Genomic DNA, 17093 nt, shown 5'->3' with positions numbered 1-17093 from the left:
TATTTAATTTCAGAGGAGGAGGCAGGTGGTGGCATACTCAGTTGAGCACACATGTTATAGTACACAAGGACATGGCTTCAAGCCTCTGGTCCCCATATGCAGGGAGGAAGCTTCACAAGTGGTGAAGCAGTGCTGCAGGTGTTTACCTTTCTCTCCCCTATCTCCTCTTAATTTCTCTCTGTCCCTGTACAGTAAATGAATGAATAAGTAAAATAAAAAAAGAATTTCAGGGGTGATGGAAAGGAGAATTTTGGTTGCCTCCTACCCCTCACTCATTCTTTCCCAGATAAGCACAGAGGCAGCATTATCCCCCATTCTGTTTCAGGTAGGAAAAGCAGAAACCCCAGGATCTGTTCTGCACTGTGAACATCTGTCCATCTGTAGGAGAAAATGCACTTGTCTTGGAATCTACAAGAGCCTTAGAGTAAATTGCCTGTTATAGGAGGCTCACCTCTGTATGAGGGATAGTGCTTTGTTACACAAAAGGATAATTTCCTCTGAGTCTATGTGTGAAGTGATACTCATCCATTTGGACCCTAACAAAAGCAAGTAACTTGTATATTTCTTCATGCATATGCCTATGGGTGCAGTTCACACAGGATGGAAAGGGACTGACCCAGAGCTGAGGTCAGTTCTCCACCTCTTCTCAGTTGTCTCCAGCTCTCTGCATCCTCCTCACCTCCCTTCCCAAGCTGGGCAGAATGCCTTCAGCCTGTGCCGGCTGGCACACATGCCACATGGTGCCTGGCGCGCGTCTGGGCAAGGATAACGCCCCCAGGCCCGGCTGGGATACTAAGCCACCCGCTGCCTCCCCCACCTCCAGAACGGAGCGTCCCCATCCTGTCCCCTTTCTCAGCCAGGGACACAGGGAGCAGGCGGGGACAAGGCACAGACAGATACAAAACACACAGATGTACCCAGAATCACCCACAGGCAGGTGCCCTGGAGAGAGGCAGACACAGGCATTCACACAGGCTCGAGTACACTCATGCACATTCACACACCCTAAAAAACTCATGGGTAATGACTTGCCATTCTCTGGTTTAACTTGTTTGGTAAAAGCCTCCCGGTGGCTCTGTCCACGGTGCTGAAACAGACTGCTTTGCTTACAGACGGACAAGACCCAGAGGGATGGGTAGTGGACAAGAAAGAAAGAAAGGAAGGAAGGAAGAAAGAAAAAAAGGAAGGAAGGAAGGAAGAGAGAGGAGAAGAAAGGGATGAATCCACAAATAAAGGAAGAAGAGAGATATATAAAGACTTGAGAGGACACCAGAAGGATCAAGGAATATCTATGTACTAAGAGAGGAAGGAAGATGAGGATGGAAGGTGATTTCAGTCTTCACTTCTGGTAAAATCCAGGGTCACACTTAATACTTTTTCCATCTTTGCTCTTAAGGACCAAGAATGTTAAAAGTTTGGTGAAGTTGCCTGGTGAGGGAATCTGGATATGTGGTTTTTGTGGTTTCATCCCTTTCCATGTGCCTTCTTGCTTTAGAAGACCTCAAAATAGTAGAAGAAAACAAACATCAGGGAAACCCTATTATGACCCAGCAAAAAGCTCCCACACCTGGTTCCTTATCCCAATTTGTGTTAGGCAAGTGGACAGCAATGCTGATCTGGATTTGTTCTGGGGATTGCAGGGATTTAGTGGCTGCTTAGTGCTTATCCACAATATTGGATTATGGGTTCCTATCTCCCTCTCTTGAGATAAGGACTTTGCTCTAGTGGGACTGCCTATCTATTATGAATTACTTTCCCAGAAACAGTTTTTCAGTTGTCAAACATGGGAAATGAGGAACATCCATTTTCCTGCTGGAAGGATGGAAATTTCAAGGACAAAAGTGCTTGCCATGTTACTTGATAATAGGCAACAAAGAGGAAATGAAGGAGAGAAAAAGAGAAGACAAGGAAGGAGAAAGAATGACTGGAGATAAATGAGGGGCCATGCAATGGTGCACCTGGTAGAGCATATATATTACAGTACACAAGGACCTGGGTCCAAGTTCCTGGTCCCTACCATCATGGAGGAAGCTTCATCAGAGGTGAAACAGTGCTGCAGGTGTCTCTCTCCCTCTTTATATTCTCTCTCTATCTCTCTTTCTCTCTCTCTCTTCAAGGGTTATCACTGGGGCTCCATGATGACAGTAAAAATCCATTACTTCAGATGGCCATTTCCCCCACCCATTTTATTGGATAGAACAGAGAGAAATTGAGAGAGGAGGGGAAGATATAGGTAGATAGATAGATAGATAGATAGATAGATAGGGAAAGACACCTGCAGCCCTGCTTCACAACTCATGAAGCATCCCTCCTGCAGGTGGGGAGCTGGGGATTGAACCTGGATCCTTGAGTGGGTCCTTGTGCTTAGTAACCAGGTACACCACTGCCTGGTTCTCTCCTCCTTCACTCTCAATTTCTCTTAGTCTCTATCCAAAGTAAATCGATATATAAATAAATAAAATTTAAAATAAGGTGAATGGAAGAAGGAAGAGGAAAACGATTGACAAAAAATGAAGGAGCGTGGTGATGCAGATGACAGGGGTAATTTAGAGCAGGAGTGATCCAGACAGATTCTAGTGTTCAAGGGAAGTATGACAGGTGGGGCAAATTGCTCCCCTCAGGTCTCCCAGTGACCCAGATTAGACTGGAAGTCCAGCCCGATCCAGTAGCTATTCACAAAGGTGTGATCCACCCACAACTTCATACAGAGAGACCTCTTGGGCCAGAACCACAGATAGGAGGAGCAGCTGCCCTAGCCAATTAGGTGGGGTCAAATGCAGTTTATATATATATATATATATATATATATACATATATATGATTTCCTTGTGAGTAGAATGTGGTCTCCTTTGCATGTTTCTAACTCATTATAAATGGGTAGTGGCAGGAGGAAAAAACTGCATATTTTGGGCATTTACTGGAGATATAATACTGGGTTATGAGGATAAGGAACAGGCAGAAGAAGAACAAAGGCAGGAGAAGAATAAGTGGGAAAGAAAAGATACTGGATTTCCTTTACAAAAATTGGGCAGCCTGGAAGGTGGTAGAGTGGATAAGGCACTGGATTCTCATACCTGAGGTCCCATGTTCATTCTCCAGCATTTTGTGTGCCAGAGTTATGCTCTGGTTCCCTCTTCTTCCTACTCCTCACTTTCTCTCTCTCATTAATTTTTAAAATATTTTTTTAAATTGGACTTCCTAACTATTCTCTCTCTTTTTTTTTGCAACCACCCCTAGGATGGATGTAAGTGCCTCAGAGTCATTGTCTATGTTGTCAGATATGAAAGTTCCAGCATCACACTGTGGTTGAGAAGATTATTAGCTCATGTATAAGTCAGTTACTACTAAATAAACTCCAAATATATATTAGTTTATGTATTATGCTGTTGTTGCTATTATATTTTCTCTGGCACCAGATCAGTTGAGAAATCTTTCTTCATGCTTAACTAAACTTTGGTACTATAGTCTCAGGTCCAAACTCTTTGGTCACCAAGGAGAACTGTGTTTTCTTAGTTCTTTAATTTCTTCTGAAGAGAGGGAGGCAGAAGTATACCTGAGATCCAGAAGAGGAACCGCCATAGCAAAGTGATAGATAGGGTCTAGGGAACAAGGTACCCTCCAGAGGTCATGAAGGATACATTTCTGGGTTCCTGAGAAAGCTGAAGCATGAGCCCCAGTCAATGCCTCCTGACCCAGGCTGAAGTTTCAGCACTCCACCCCAGTCAACACTGATTCCCTGACACCACTCAAACCTCTAGAGTGTGGACATTTGGGCCTTTTCTTCCAGACTGCTCTTCCACCACCACCACCCCAGTTATACCAACCCCTTTGCTCCTTTCTTCTCCCCCTTATTAATTCTCAGGAATCTAGTTGGGAAGAAGGGGATTCCCTTGCTATCTAGAGTTACGGGGTTTCCCTACCCTGCAGAGGCAAAATGGAAGGGTTCATTCTGGAGGTCAAGGAAGCATGTGGGGGTTGGCACAGGAGGGGTGAAGGGTAGTAGGGCAGCCCCCTTATCCTCCCGTTCCCCCCAGCTCTTGTCTCATCACTGTCACCATTCAATCATAGCAGATGGGCTGCAGCTGTGAGCGCCAGCCCGGCACACAGGCTGGTCTGTGCCACTTGGGAGAGAAGGAAAGGGAGGGAGGGAAGGAGGAGAAATGAAGGGAGGAGGGAAAGAGGAAAGGAAAGGAGGAGGAAGAAGAGGAGGAGGAAGGAGAGGAGGAGGAAAAAGGAGAAGGGAGAGGAGGGAAAGAAAGAAGGTGTAGGAGAGAGATGGCTTGAAGAAAGGAGACTTGGTACCTTTTATGCCTCTCTTCCCAACAGGAGAGCAGAGGCCAGGGCTGGGCTCACAAGCTGGGCAGTGCCAGGCGAGATGGGCATATGCCCTTGATTACAACCAGGACTGCAGGCCAAGCCTCCACAGCCGCCATGGCCTCATAAATCAGTTTTTAAGTAGCAACCGCATGGACATTTCCCAGCTGAGAGGCCTGGCCTCTATTGTCCAGTTAGGGCAGTCCTGGTGAAGGGCAGTTGCCAGGCCGGGTGTGAAAAAGAGAGGGGTGGGCAAGACTTGATGGAGAGCAGGGTTGAAACTCAGGTAAAACCTGGGGGCAGAGCTCTGGCCAACATTGAGGAGTAGATAAGATGACAAGCAGTTGGCCATGGGTCCAGAAGCCTCTGTTCAAGTGCCTAGACCCTCTCTTGGAGCCATGCCCCCCACCCCAGCTTGTAGCTGAGGGAGAGTGGTGTTTTCACTGGAGTTCCCTTCCTGCAGGTCTCCAAGTCAGTAAGAGCAGAGTGTGTGAGTGTGAGGGCAGACCTGTGTGCTTGGGGATTTAAGTGTGCTCACAGTTTTGGTGGGCAGGGAAATGTCTCCCCAATATCTAACGTAGGCCCAGCATGGATAGACACCCAGTAAAATTGCTTGAATGAATAAGCAATTGAGTGTAAAGGAGTCAGTTATATGTGTTCACAGGAACAAGAGGGTTTGTAGTTGAGTGTATATAATGGATTGTGTGTAGTTGCTCTGGGAAGACATTCTCAGCACCCTCTTTTTCAAGACCTCAACCCTACTTTCACATCCCCTGTGCCCTGATTCTCCTTTTCTAAAAACCCACCAACAGGACAGGGGTTCAGTCATTGCGCCCACCCCCAGTCCATCCCAGATTCGCTTTTTCTACTTCCAAAAGCCAGCGGCAGTGGCTGTGGGGAGGAGATGGGGGTGGGCAGGGGGTCCCGCCCCTGGAACGCGGGCAGAGCCGGCACGGCGGGGGCGCCCAGCCTACTTGCGCCCGGTATCTCCTCCTCGGTTGAACAGATGTCTCGGAATTTTAGATGTGCTCTCCGCCCCTCCGCGCAGTCACTCCCCCCACCCCCCAGCTGGCACCGGCTGTGGCTTGGCGCCCTCCCCCTCCCCCGCCGCGGATGGCAGAACCCGCTGGGCAGAGGGCGGGCTGGGGCAGGGGGGGGGGCTCAGGGTCGGGGGGGGGGGGCTCAGGGTCGCTGGGCAGGATCTGGAGGCTGCGGGAGAACTGAGCCCATAGGCACAGCTCCTGGCCTCTCGCCTTTTCTTCTCCCTTTCCTCCTGCCCTGTCGGTTAGGCTTGCTCCCTCAGGGGTCTCTGTCTGTGATCTCTCTATCCCTCTCGGTCTGCCCCACCCCACAAACCGTCTCAGACGTGTCTACACAAACCCTCTAAACAGACCCTCACACTTTGCAACAGAAACTCCTCCTGGCAACTTGGGCGGAACCCTTTGCTCCAGAGACCCCTTTCCATTGCATTCCGTGAACCTCCTACCACCGTCATCGCCACTCCCTAAGCCCTCTATCCGCGCTCCACTGGCGGCCTGCCTGCCCTCTGCAGAAACCCGAAGTTAATCTGGGAAGCCTGCCGGGATGGCCGGAGGGGAGCGAGGATGTAGACGACCTCAGCTCTGCCCAGCTGAGCGACACCCACACTTTCTAATAACAGCTAATTAATGAGTAATCCAAGGAGGTGACCCCCAACTCAGAGAAGGGTGGGGCCCACGGAGGGCAGGAGGGGGTCTTGGCAGGGCTCTGAAACTGAGGTGGTGCCAGGCGCCCTCCTCCAGCCCACCCCCACCGCCAGCATTCTGAGGTAACAGGCATTTGTTACCCAGCTCGTGCCAGGAGCGATTGGCAGGTTCGAGTAGGCACAGTCATTCCACACACAGATGTCCCTGCGTTCACTCCTCTGATATGAATTCTGTCAGCGCTGAGTCGAGCGAGATGAGCAGACAGCCATACAGACAGAGTCACAGACAGACACAGATACAGACAGAGCGATTTTCTGGAGAGGGCATGATGCCAAAGATATTTCTTTTTTCCTTCCCTGGAAAAAAATATGTATGGTAGAAAATTAAGAAAGGCTCTGATTAAATTGGGGGGCACTTCTGAATCCTGGAGAGTGGCCCTTAAGCTGCCATATCATTTGGGTTGTCTGCCCAGACTCCCCCCAGTCTTCCTGAGCACCCCAGGTAGATAGATGGATGTCCACCATTCCAAACCACCAAAGCCTGCCACATCTGCTTTCTCACATGGGACCCTGAATCCCCAACCCCCAAAAGTCCTAGAGTATCTTCTAAGTGCAGGTTCTAGCACTCTAAAACCCCTAAGAAACCTTGAAAACCTCCTACCACTTTTTCCAATGGACACACCCTTTGGGTATCCTGTGCTCTAGTGCCGAGGGTCCCACCTGCCTGGTCCTTTTACAGGCTTCCTTTTGCTTTGACAAAGGACCCCAAACTGCACACCTCCTTTTGAGTTAGGGTGCAGAAAGGTCAAGTCCCCTTTGTGGGTGCCCCCTCCCAGCTCTGACTCCCACCCTGCCACTCACACATGGCCCAGGCCCCAGTGGAGTGAGCTGAGGTTGGCTGGGCAGCTGGTTGTGGACATCTGAACAGGCTGGACAGGGCGAGCCTCTAGGGTCTGGCTCTCCATGGGAGCCCATGGTAGCCGGAGAGGAAGAGGAAGACCAAAGGGGCAGAGAAGCTCCTGGATGTCAGAAGAGAGGGTACAGTGTGATAAAGGCTGGGGTTTGTTGGGTTGTGTTTCTTTGAATCTTTCTTTCCTTTCTTTTCTTCTTTCTTTCTTTCTTTTTTTTTTTTTTTTTTTAAAGAAAAAGCCCCCATCCTGTGTCATCATTTTTATGGGATCTGCAATTCTGGCAAAAATCTGTCTTTAATTTAGCTGTCCATATAAAAATCCTCACTGTATAATAATGAACAGATGCCATGGAATTTAAGCTGGAGCCTCGGCTCCTCCCCACCTTCCCCCCATGCCTGGCACCGGGCACTGGGCACCGGCTGAGTGGCACAGACTGGCACCAACGCACGGGCGAAGGGTGGCCAAGGGGCGACATGGGCTGGGCGCCAGGGTGCTGGGGTAGTGAAAGGGTGTCCAGGCGCTGGACTTGCCAGGCGGGAGCTTGGCGGCATCCAGGGAGAAGTATCTGAGGGAGGTTTCTATCTTTTTCTAAAATATGGTCAGTAGTATGGATTTTGGTTTAGTTTTGCTAGGGGGTTGTGATTATCTGATTTAAAAAAAAAAAGACCTTGCTCCAGGTCACCCAGACTAACCCAAATGTTTTCGATAGATATTTTCATTAAGTCATCTTTAACCCTCCCCTTGTGTGGCACTGGGGCCTCAGCCTCACGGCCCGGCAGAGCGCGAGTTCGCTGCAAGCGGGATCCTTTCCTGCCCCGCCGGCTCACAGCCTCCGAGTATCCCGGGCTCCTCCAGGAATTCTTGGGGAGTTCTCGCGGGGCTGCAGGACCCTGTGGCCCTCCAGGAGTTGAGGGCCAAAGTAGCAACTGATTTGGGAGGGAAGCGACAAAGGCAGGAGTGGAAAACCCCACTTGCCCTGTGCCAATTCTCTCGCTTTTCCCCAGGGAAAGAGAAAAACTACACGAATCCCGCATCTCTCTCTGCTACCGCCAGCGGCCGAGAAAGCAGGCGTTGGTCGGGATTGAGGAGTTGGTTCTGAGCCCCCCACCCCCACCCCTCGCCTCTAATACGACTCTGGCAAGAACAGATGTCCCAAGCCGGGCGGACTGCCCAGACCCCGCCCAGCTGTGCCCTTGGCGAAGACTTGGCTGAGGGTAGGAACTGGCACGCGGGTTCCCGAAGGGGTTTGGGAGCTCCTGCGGCCCCAGAGGGACTTGACCTCGCAGCCTTGGCCGCCTGGTCAGTTCAGCCTCAGGCGGGAGAAGGAAGCACCACGGAAAGACCCGGCCTTAATTCAATTAATTCCAGAAAGAGAAAGGAGACTCAGGCAGAGGTGGAAGAGTGAGCAAAAAGGTTGGACTAGCCAGACATCAGGCAGTCTGCGGGCGTGGGAGTCAGCCGCTGCAGTCTGCCCTGGGAGACACTGCTGCGCCCCTGCGCTCTGGAACTGGAAGCCACCCCACCCACCCACTCCCCCGTCCCACAGCTTGCGGATTCGAGACACACCTGGGTGCACATCTGGGCGGCACCCTCCACCCGGCTCCCTTGGAATGGCCAGCATCTAGGACTCCCCTTCGCCCTCTCCCTTCCACGCTCTAGCTTCCTTCCCTGGCACTAGGGGTCTTCCTCAAAGAACCTACCTGCCCTCCTGCCTGTGAGCCCAGCCTGGGGCTCAGTTGCCAGAAGGGGTGCGGCAGCAGTCAGAAAGTGCTCACAACCCAATGCTCCAGGATGGAAAAAGTTTCAGAGACTAGAACGGCCCTCTTGAATCGGCTGAGAAAGGACATCTTTCTCATCACTTCTGGCCCAGGAAAAAAGAAAAAATAATAATAAAATAAACTTTGTTCAGAATGGCAGAGACTGCAAGAGGACCAGGGTTCAAGGGGGCTCATAGTCCAGGTCATCACAGCCCCCTGGGAGCCTGTGACCAATGTCTGGGAGACTCAGCCCTTAAGAGAGAAAAGTGACAGTGTTCAGGGCAGTGAGCCAGGTGCCTGTCCTGACAGCTGAGGCTGCTTGCCCCCTCCTTCCCCCACCTCTCAGAAATCTGTTAGCACAGAGATGTGGAATCTGGGGCTGAGCCTGAATGTGAAAGGGGTGAGGGTCTGGGGGTGAATGCTGAAGGCTAGTCAGGTCTGGCCCTTGCAGTTTCCTTCTTCCCACCTTCCTTCAAGAACTCAGTGGTGGGACATAGAGCTATATTCAATCTCAATAACCGCTAAGATCAACAGTTTCCTCTGAGGAGCAGACAATTTTGGATTAAAGATTCTGAGGGCAGAGAGAAGGAAGCAGATGTCACCTAAATGAGACAACATTTCTGACTTCTGGGGGAGATCCTTGCCTCTTCAGGTTTGTAAATTTTTTTCCATAAAAGGGGAAAAGAGAAGCAATCACAACCAGTGGAGTCTAGGTGGCTAGTCAGGCTTCCCTGTCGCTGATTCCCATGGGGGCTCAGCTCCCCAGGACTGTGTTCAGTAGTTTATTGGGCTGTCTCTCTGGTTGATAAAATTAGAGTCTGGGGGTCTGGGGTTTACTAGCAGTTCTCTGGAAAGGGTTGGGGGTGTCATGGCTCACTAGCCCAGTCATCCTGGAATGAGACTGAAGAGCAGAGAAGCAGCAACAACTTTTCTTCCCCTTCCACCTGACAGGCCGATGACCTGGACTCAGAAACACGTCTCTTTCTCTATCATTTTCATATTCTGGTCTTCAGATGGAAGCTGAAAAATTAAGGGGACAATGCCCTTCTCCTGGATCCAGGCTCCACTTTTCTGGCCTGGCAGTGGGCTGGCTGGTACTCTTGGAGATCTTGTTGTTTAGGCAAAGGAAAGGTGGGTGTCCTTTCTGTGACTTCTCCCCTGGCTCCTTCCCACCAGCTATTCTTCCCCCAGTTCACTTTCTCTACACAAACACCACCACCACACACAACCTCCTTCTGTTCCTGGAGTCTCTCTCTCTCTCTGTAAGTGGGGGAAAGAGAGAAGCAGAGAGAGAGAGGGAGAGAGAAAGAGGGAGAGAGAGAGAGAGAGAGAGATAGAGAACGAGCTGCTAGGGGGAGTTTGGGACTGCTTGTCCTCATGCATCTTCTTCTCCTGCTCATCCCCATATCTCACAAGGGAAGTTGAATGCTGGGAGGAGGGTGATGGGAGGATAGAGTGCAGCCAGAGTGTAGGGCACGTGGAGGAAGGGTCAGGAGTTGGGAAGACAGCTGCTTGTGGGCTCTACGCTTCACAAAAAATGAGGTACTTGATATCCCCACTTCAAAAGGCCCCACCCCATCCCTGTCCAACCAACATAAACATTTCTCAACATGTTTTGAAAGGGATTTGAATCAGACTCCAAAAACAGAATCTAGCCTGAGGAGTAGAAGGGTAAAGCATAAATTTGTGGTTTGTTCAGGAGAGCCACATCTTTTGACCTCAACTGCAAACCACCTACAGGCCACCTAGATGAGAACTTTAGAGTAAGTTCTTGGACAATGGCTAAGTGGGAGAGAAGTCTAGTTAACGTTGCTCCTAGGTCAAGAGAAGACCAGGATGAATGCTAAAACCTTTTCTCTCCAGTTACTCCTGCCAGACTTTATTCCAAACCATGAGCAGATCTGGCTCTGAGAGACTGCTTCATACTCAGTGCTAGAGGTGGGGCAGAAGGGAGGTGGGTTGTCTCCTTTCTTTTAAGAATAGGAATGATTTGGAGATTTATCAGGCCCTAGTAGACCACCAGCATGGCAGGATCATGGGGGTGATGGGCTCAGTTCTTAATCTCATTCTAGGGAAGTAATCCTGTGAGAATTTCATAGAAGATCATGAGATTTTTTTTTTTGACAGACTTCCAATGAAATTCTCCACTTGATGAGTTGGAAAGGGACTGTGCTGGACTCTTGTCTCTCTGACCCTCCCCCTTGCCCCTCCAGACACAGGCAATTTCCCTTTGCAGCTGAAGGTGCCAGGCTGGATGGGAATCAGCACCAAACAGTGGACAGCTCTGTGCCCCCACCATTTCACCCAATATCCCAGGGTGCAGATGGAGGGCATCTTCTCTGCTGGACGGTTTGCTGGTGATCTTTTATGGGAGCTGCAGGACTCAAGCCCCCCCCCTTTCTCTCTCTCTCTCTCTCTCTCTCTCTCTCTCACACACACACACACACACACACACACACACACACTTCAATTACCTTTTCTCTACTTTTGTCAAGGAGCTTTCATTTTGTGGTCTCAGATCCAACCTTTAAAAGTCTTAAAGCAAGCCTGACCTTGAATCCCAACCCCATCACCATCAACCCCATTTTAGCCCTGAGGTGAGAAACAGTGTTTTGTTTTTAGAAAAATATGTAAGGAAACATCAGCAGAAGCAGCTCCACCCTGACATGAAGTGTTCAAGCTTTGGAATATGGGTCTTTGGGACTTAGCTCCTACTCTACTTCGGGGGTTCAGTCTGGTGGATACTGGTATCTGAGGGGGGATTGTCCTTTCAGAAAGGTTGGTTCAGAGCTGCTTTTGCCTCTGAAGCTCCAGGGAGAATTGTCTGAGGTAAGGGAGTGAACTGGGAAGAAGGACTCCCCTGAGGAGCCTTTCTTTGCTTACACAAGCTAGGGGTTCCTTCTCTCTTACTTCCCTTCCTGTACCAGGCAGAAAAGGACCTTTTGGGGCATATGGCAGGGGGCCTCTCACTGCCCAACTAGAAACAGCTCAAGGCTAGGTCATCTCCATTCCATCAGGTGGGCTCTAGACTGAAACTCCTTCACCCCAACACATTTCAATTAAAAAAAAAATCTAGCCAGTTCTTCTGATTCTACTAAAATACCATCCAAGACTGAAAAGCCTTCCTCCTAGTATTTCACCGTTACTATACTCTTTTAGTTGAAAAGATCTCTGTCTGGCTCAAGTTGCTAATCTTTATGGGGGGGTGGCAACAGTGAGTAAAGGGCTGCAAAGTGACCCCCCAGTTGATCATTTCTCAGTGGCAAAAAAAGTATTTGGCTTTCCAAAGGAGGTGTAGGGGCTGTTTGAAAACCGAAAATGAGAGGGAGAGGTTAGTACCAGGCTGGGTGCTGGGAGCCAGCCTGGTCTGGGAGGGGCAACCAGGCAGGCTAGCTATTTCAGTGCCCAGAGGGCAGGCATGAGGGGTTTGTAAGGTGAGAGTCCCATCTAGGAATGGCCAGAGCCCCTCTGCCTGGTCTGTAAACAGACACCGGACTCTCGTGTCGCCATCGCTGGAGCCCCACCAGCTCAATCCCCCAAATGAAATGAGGCCACCGTGAGAAACCGGGTCCGGCTTTGCATCTCATTTACATAAATATTTATTAATCGTCATTGAACTGAACAGAAACACGCAATGCACTTCGGGTGTCCGACGGGAGTTTTCGTCTTCGCTACAAGAGGAAGGTAAAATTGCGTGTGAGTGTGTGGGTGGGTGTGTAGGTGTGTTGTCTGCCGGTTTGCATTTTTGCATCATAGGTTTGGATGCCTGAGCTCCTGCCTCTGGTGGGGAGAGCTTCTCCTTTTGCCCTTTTTTCGGGTAAGCCTATAGTCCTTGGCCCTCTCCTGCCCACCTGCCAGCCAGAGCCAAGTGGATGCCTCGAAAAAAAAAAAAAAAAAACCTCTCCAACCACCTTGAGCTCACGGTACTGAGGCACGGTCTTTCAGGGGCGGGGCTGTCCGGTCTCCACTCTCCCAAGAGGGAAAGAGAAGAGGGGTGGCCGGGGAACTCTCCTTGCTCCCCCCCCCACCTCCGACGCCTGCACAGGGCCTGGATGTGAGTGCGGTGTGGTGCGCGTGTGTGTCTCTCATGCAAACCCTCCCTCCCCAAACCGACCCCCCAAACAGTTTGCCATTCCATACAAATTTGGAAACAGGTTTTTTTTTAAATAATTAAAAAAAAACAGTATGACGCACAACAGGGACGGGCGGGGGATGGGGTGAGTAGGGCAGTGGCAATGGGGTCTCAAATCTCCGAGTCACTGATTGTAAGAACCTGGGGAGGGGGTGGGGGCGGCGCGGCCCCCCCCATTTCACCAAAGTGCACAGATCCGCGCTGGAGCGGCGCGGCCCGCGGGTGGGAGCAGCATCCCGGGGCCGGCCGGGCTGGGGCCGGGCCGCTAGGCTCAGTCAGAACCTCCTTGCATAGATATTTGTGTCTTTTATTATTATTATTATTGGTAGTAGTATTTTTTTCTTTTTGCCTTTTATTGCTTCTAAAAGTTCTTACTGCGTTTGCTCTCCGATCCGATTCGGCCTCCGTCACCTCTTAGCTTTTCTTTCTTTCCTTTATTTTTTTAAAAATATGTTTGCTTGTTTAAAAAAAAAAAGAAAAGAAAAGGGGAAAAACGGATTCTAGTTACAAATGATCTTGGCCTCTCTCTTTCCTGTCACTCCATATTCCCTCCCGCCAAAGTTAAAACCAGAAAACTGAGACTAGGGGTTGGGAGTGAGGGCGGTCCTGGCTCCGGAGCCCCGACTTCTGCCCTCTTCAAGGAAGAGGGGGTGCCCAGCTCTTTTAGCCTCGGCAGCTCGGTGTCTGTTTCAATAATTACAATAATAATAATAACAACAACAACGAGAGGGGAAAACAGTATCCCACAGCTCAGCTGCACGCTAACCAGTGCCTTTGGGCCTGCAAGGTGGAGGGGAGGATGAAGAGGAGAGAAGGGGCAGAGGAAACCCAAGTAAGTGTAAGGAAAGTGGGAAGGGGCGGGTCTCCGGGGAGTGCCCCAAGTGGGGTGCCTGGAGATGTCCTCCCAGGGAAAGGGAGGGGAATTCCTTGGGGAGAAAGAAGGCGAGGCCCCTGGGGGAAATGAGGCCCCCCGGGATGGGCCACCCACAGGTAAGAAGCCCGCACTGGCCAAGAGAGCAGCAGGCCCGGCACCCCGCGCCCCGCGTCCCGCGCCCCGCGCGCGGGTAGGTGAGGGCGCCCCTGCGCTGGGGGAGGGGGCTGAGGGCAGGAGTGCGGGCAAAGGCGAAAGAAAAAGAAGGGGGCAGGCGCGAGGTCTCAGTTATGGAAAAACGCATTGAGCTCCTCGTACATGGGGCCCCGGTCGTGGTGAAGGTGCATATCGTAAGACAAGAGATTCTCCGAGTGGACGCCCCCGCGCACCGCCGAGGAGCCGAAGACCAGCCCGTGGCCCGCGGGCCTTGAGCCGGGTAGCGCCGAGTAGTGCATAGAGTAGTGGTAGCTCTTCTCGTGGTCTGGCGACGAGTCCTGCTTGAGCGAGAAGTTGCCATTGAGGCAGAGCGGGGGGCTGAGCGGGCCCTCGTACTCGGAGCTGTTGTAGTCCGGGCTGGCACCGCCGCCTCCCGCCGCCGCGTACAGCGTCTCGTAGGCGGCGCAGTAGCCGTGGGTCCGCAGGGCGTGCGCCGCGCCGCCGCCCAGGCCTCCAGCCGCCTGGCACTGGGCGCCCGCCAGGCGCGAGCACGGGTACGGGTAGGGGTGCATGGCGAACGGACCGCCCGAGCCGTGGAAGCGGCCGGTGCCGTCGGCTCCCTGCTCGGTGAGGAAGTTGCGTGAGTTGAGCTGCAGGCAGCCGGCCACCAGGTTGGTAGTGGGCTGCGACAGGCCCTTGCACAGCGTCTGCACGTAGGACACCAGGTCGGGCCGCTTGCCCGAGCGCAGGATCTCGGAGAGCGCCCAAATGTAGTTCTTGGCCAGGCGCAGCGTCTCGATCTTGGACAGCTTCTGGGTCTTGGAGTAGCAGGGCACCACCTTCCGCAGGTTGTCCAGCGCCGCGTTCAGGTCGTGCATGCGGTTGCGCTCCCGCGCGTTCGCCTTCTGCCGCCGCAGCTTGGAGCGCTCCAAGCGCGCCTTGGTCATCTTGCGCTTCTTGGGCCCGCGCTTCTTGGGCCGCTCGCCCTCGGCTTCGTCCAGCCCTTCCTCCTCCTCCTCTTCCTCCTCCTCCTCGCCCCCCAGCTCGCCTTCCTCCTTGACCTCTGCCAGCGCTGCCTCCGGCACGTCGTCCGCGCGGAGAGGGACTGGCTTGGCAGCCCGGGCGGGCCCTGGAGCCCCCGGGCCGGGCGGAGGCGGCGGCGGCGCGTCGCCCTTGTCGCTCCTCGGCTCGTCGTCGTCGCCGTCGCCCCAGCCTGCGAACTTGGGCACGTCCGAGAGGAGACCGGGCTCGCTGAACAGGCGGGTCAGCATGGTGCCTGCGGGCGCCCGGCGGAGCGGGGAGGGGAGACAGACAGCACAGGGTGAGGGGCGCGCGGGGGTCACTCCCGCCCCTCCAACCAGTTCCCACCCCCTGGGGCCGGCGCGAGTTCCTGCTGGGGGGTCCCGGGTCCCCACCTCCTCCTGCGCCTGCCCCGCCCAGAGCCGGCCCAGCTGAGCCCGGGTCCTTCCCGACCCAGGGCCCCGGCTCCGCCCAGCGCCTCAGGCTGGTCTGCGGGGGTCGAGGCCCCGGCCGGCCAAGGGGTCCTAGGAAGCCGGTGTCTGCGCTGGGGGAGGCTGCGCGCCCTCCGGGCGCTGGAGGAAGCTGGGCGGTCGAGCGGGGACTGTTGCCCCGCGGTGCAGCTCGGTGGCCCGGGCCCCTCGGCCGGCCGGCTCACACCCCGCCCGCGGCGCTCACCCCCACGCTCCCTAATCCAATTTGCAACTTGGCCGCCAGCCGCCTTGGGCTGGGCCCCCACCCCCGCAGCCCCAATTCCAGAGGCGGCTGGATGGGCTCCTCCAGCCCAGGCGTCCCCAGCTCCCACAGCCCACTCCGGGCGGCGAGGGCTAAGGAACTGGGGCGCGGGGAGGAAAGCGAGGGCCAGGCAACCCTTGCCCCCTCCAAACTGCCTCCCTCCCACACGGCTCTTAGGATCTCGTTGTATTTCGGTGTTGATGGGGGGCAGAAATTGTGTTTTGTTTGCTTCTTTCTTTTGGTGGTGGGGAAAGGTCGCAGGCTCCTCCGGGATAACTCTAGGGGGGTTTCTCATCTCAGCCTCCGCGCCCCCCAGGATCCTGCTGGTCTCCTCCCAGTCCTTGCACGCAGAGGCACCTCCCTCCACAGACCCCAGAGCTGCAGCCCCTGGGGGAGAGGAAACTCAGGCACCTCTGGTGCCCACCCCTCGAGGGGGCATCTTCCCAGGGAGGAGGGATTTGGGGACCCTCTCGTGGGCCGAAGCAGTCGCCCCCCACCCCCCACCGGCGGGTCAGATCTAGCTCCCTTTCGGACAACTTACCTCGGAGAGGAGTCAAGGGGAGAGGGGAGGGGAGGGGGGAGGGGGCAAGAGAGAGGGGGGAGAAGAGGAATCTTCTCGCTTATTTCATTGTTCCCCCATCTTCAGGGAGCGGGGGCAGCGGCTCCTCAAGGCGGCGGGCGCCGGCGTCTTCAGAGCGCCATGCGAACCGCGGAGCGAGTGTGGCATCTCTACCAGGCGGGGTACCAGCCTCTATGCCAGGCCATATGGGCTTGGCACGTCACGGGCAGCAGCTATCACATGAGAGACGGTGATTGGCATGCGTCTGCATTGGGGGAGAGCCGGCTCCCCCGGGACCCGCCGCCATCTGTCACTCTCTACTCCAAAAAAAAAAAAATTAAATAAATAAAGGAAATAAATAAATATCTCTGCTGCCCTCCCTTCCCCGCCCAACGCAGGGAACGAAGGGATTGAGAGGGAGGTGGGAGGAGTTGCCCCCCTGGATATAGAGCCCCCCACAAGGGAACAATGGAATGGCAAAACTAGAAATTGGGTGGTGCTGTAGTGACCCCCCATTTCCTGCGCCTTCCAGGGTCCTACTCTGTCCAGTTCTTCCCTTGTAGCCCCCCTAAGGTGGGTCAGGGACTGGACCCCTTGGGGTCTGGGGAGGAGACCCCTGTGCTTGCTTTTACTCCCAGGGAGGAAGCCTTCAGCCACAAAGGCACAGCTGAGGCCCCCTCCTGGGTTGGGTGTGGGGGGCATCCTTGTCCCAAGCCCCATAGGTAGATGTTGGCACTAAGCCATCCCTCATCCCTGTCTGCCCATCCCCCACCCACCCGCACGCACACACAACATATGTGACTGAACGAAATTCAAACCAAGGGAAAGACAGAGAAAAGGAAAGATTTGCCTGGATGTCTGTGCCTCTGCATGGGCGTGTGTGTGTCTGTGGGGACATGTGTATATCTGTGGAGTCAGCTGATGGGAGCTATTTCCTTGGGTGTTTCGGAGGGGGAA

The 17093-nt window shown here is 53.5% G+C and overlaps 1 protein-coding gene across 1 annotated transcript; it reads right to left on the bottom strand.

Annotated features, from left to right (window-relative positions):
- Nucleotides 1-13247: 13247 nt before the first annotated feature.
- On the bottom strand, nt 13248-16242 carry NEUROD2 (neuronal differentiation 2). Its single transcript, XM_007530941.2, has 2 exons — nt 16119-16242; nt 13248-15101 (listed from the first exon to the last, which is right to left on the bottom strand). The coding sequence occupies exon 2, from the start codon at nt 15094-15096 to the stop codon at nt 13954-13956; it is 1143 nt and encodes a 380-aa protein (XP_007531003.1). The 5' UTR covers nt 15097-15101; nt 16119-16242; the 3' UTR covers nt 13248-13953.
- Between the last annotated feature and the right edge of the window lie 851 nt (nt 16243-17093).

This window comes from Erinaceus europaeus, chromosome 12 (assembly GCF_950295315.1).
Source record: "Erinaceus europaeus chromosome 12, mEriEur2.1, whole genome shotgun sequence".
NCBI classification, from domain to species: domain Eukaryota; kingdom Metazoa; phylum Chordata; class Mammalia; order Eulipotyphla; family Erinaceidae; genus Erinaceus; species Erinaceus europaeus.
Note: the sequence above shows the minus strand (reverse complement) of the source record. Positions and strands in the feature narration are given on the sequence as shown.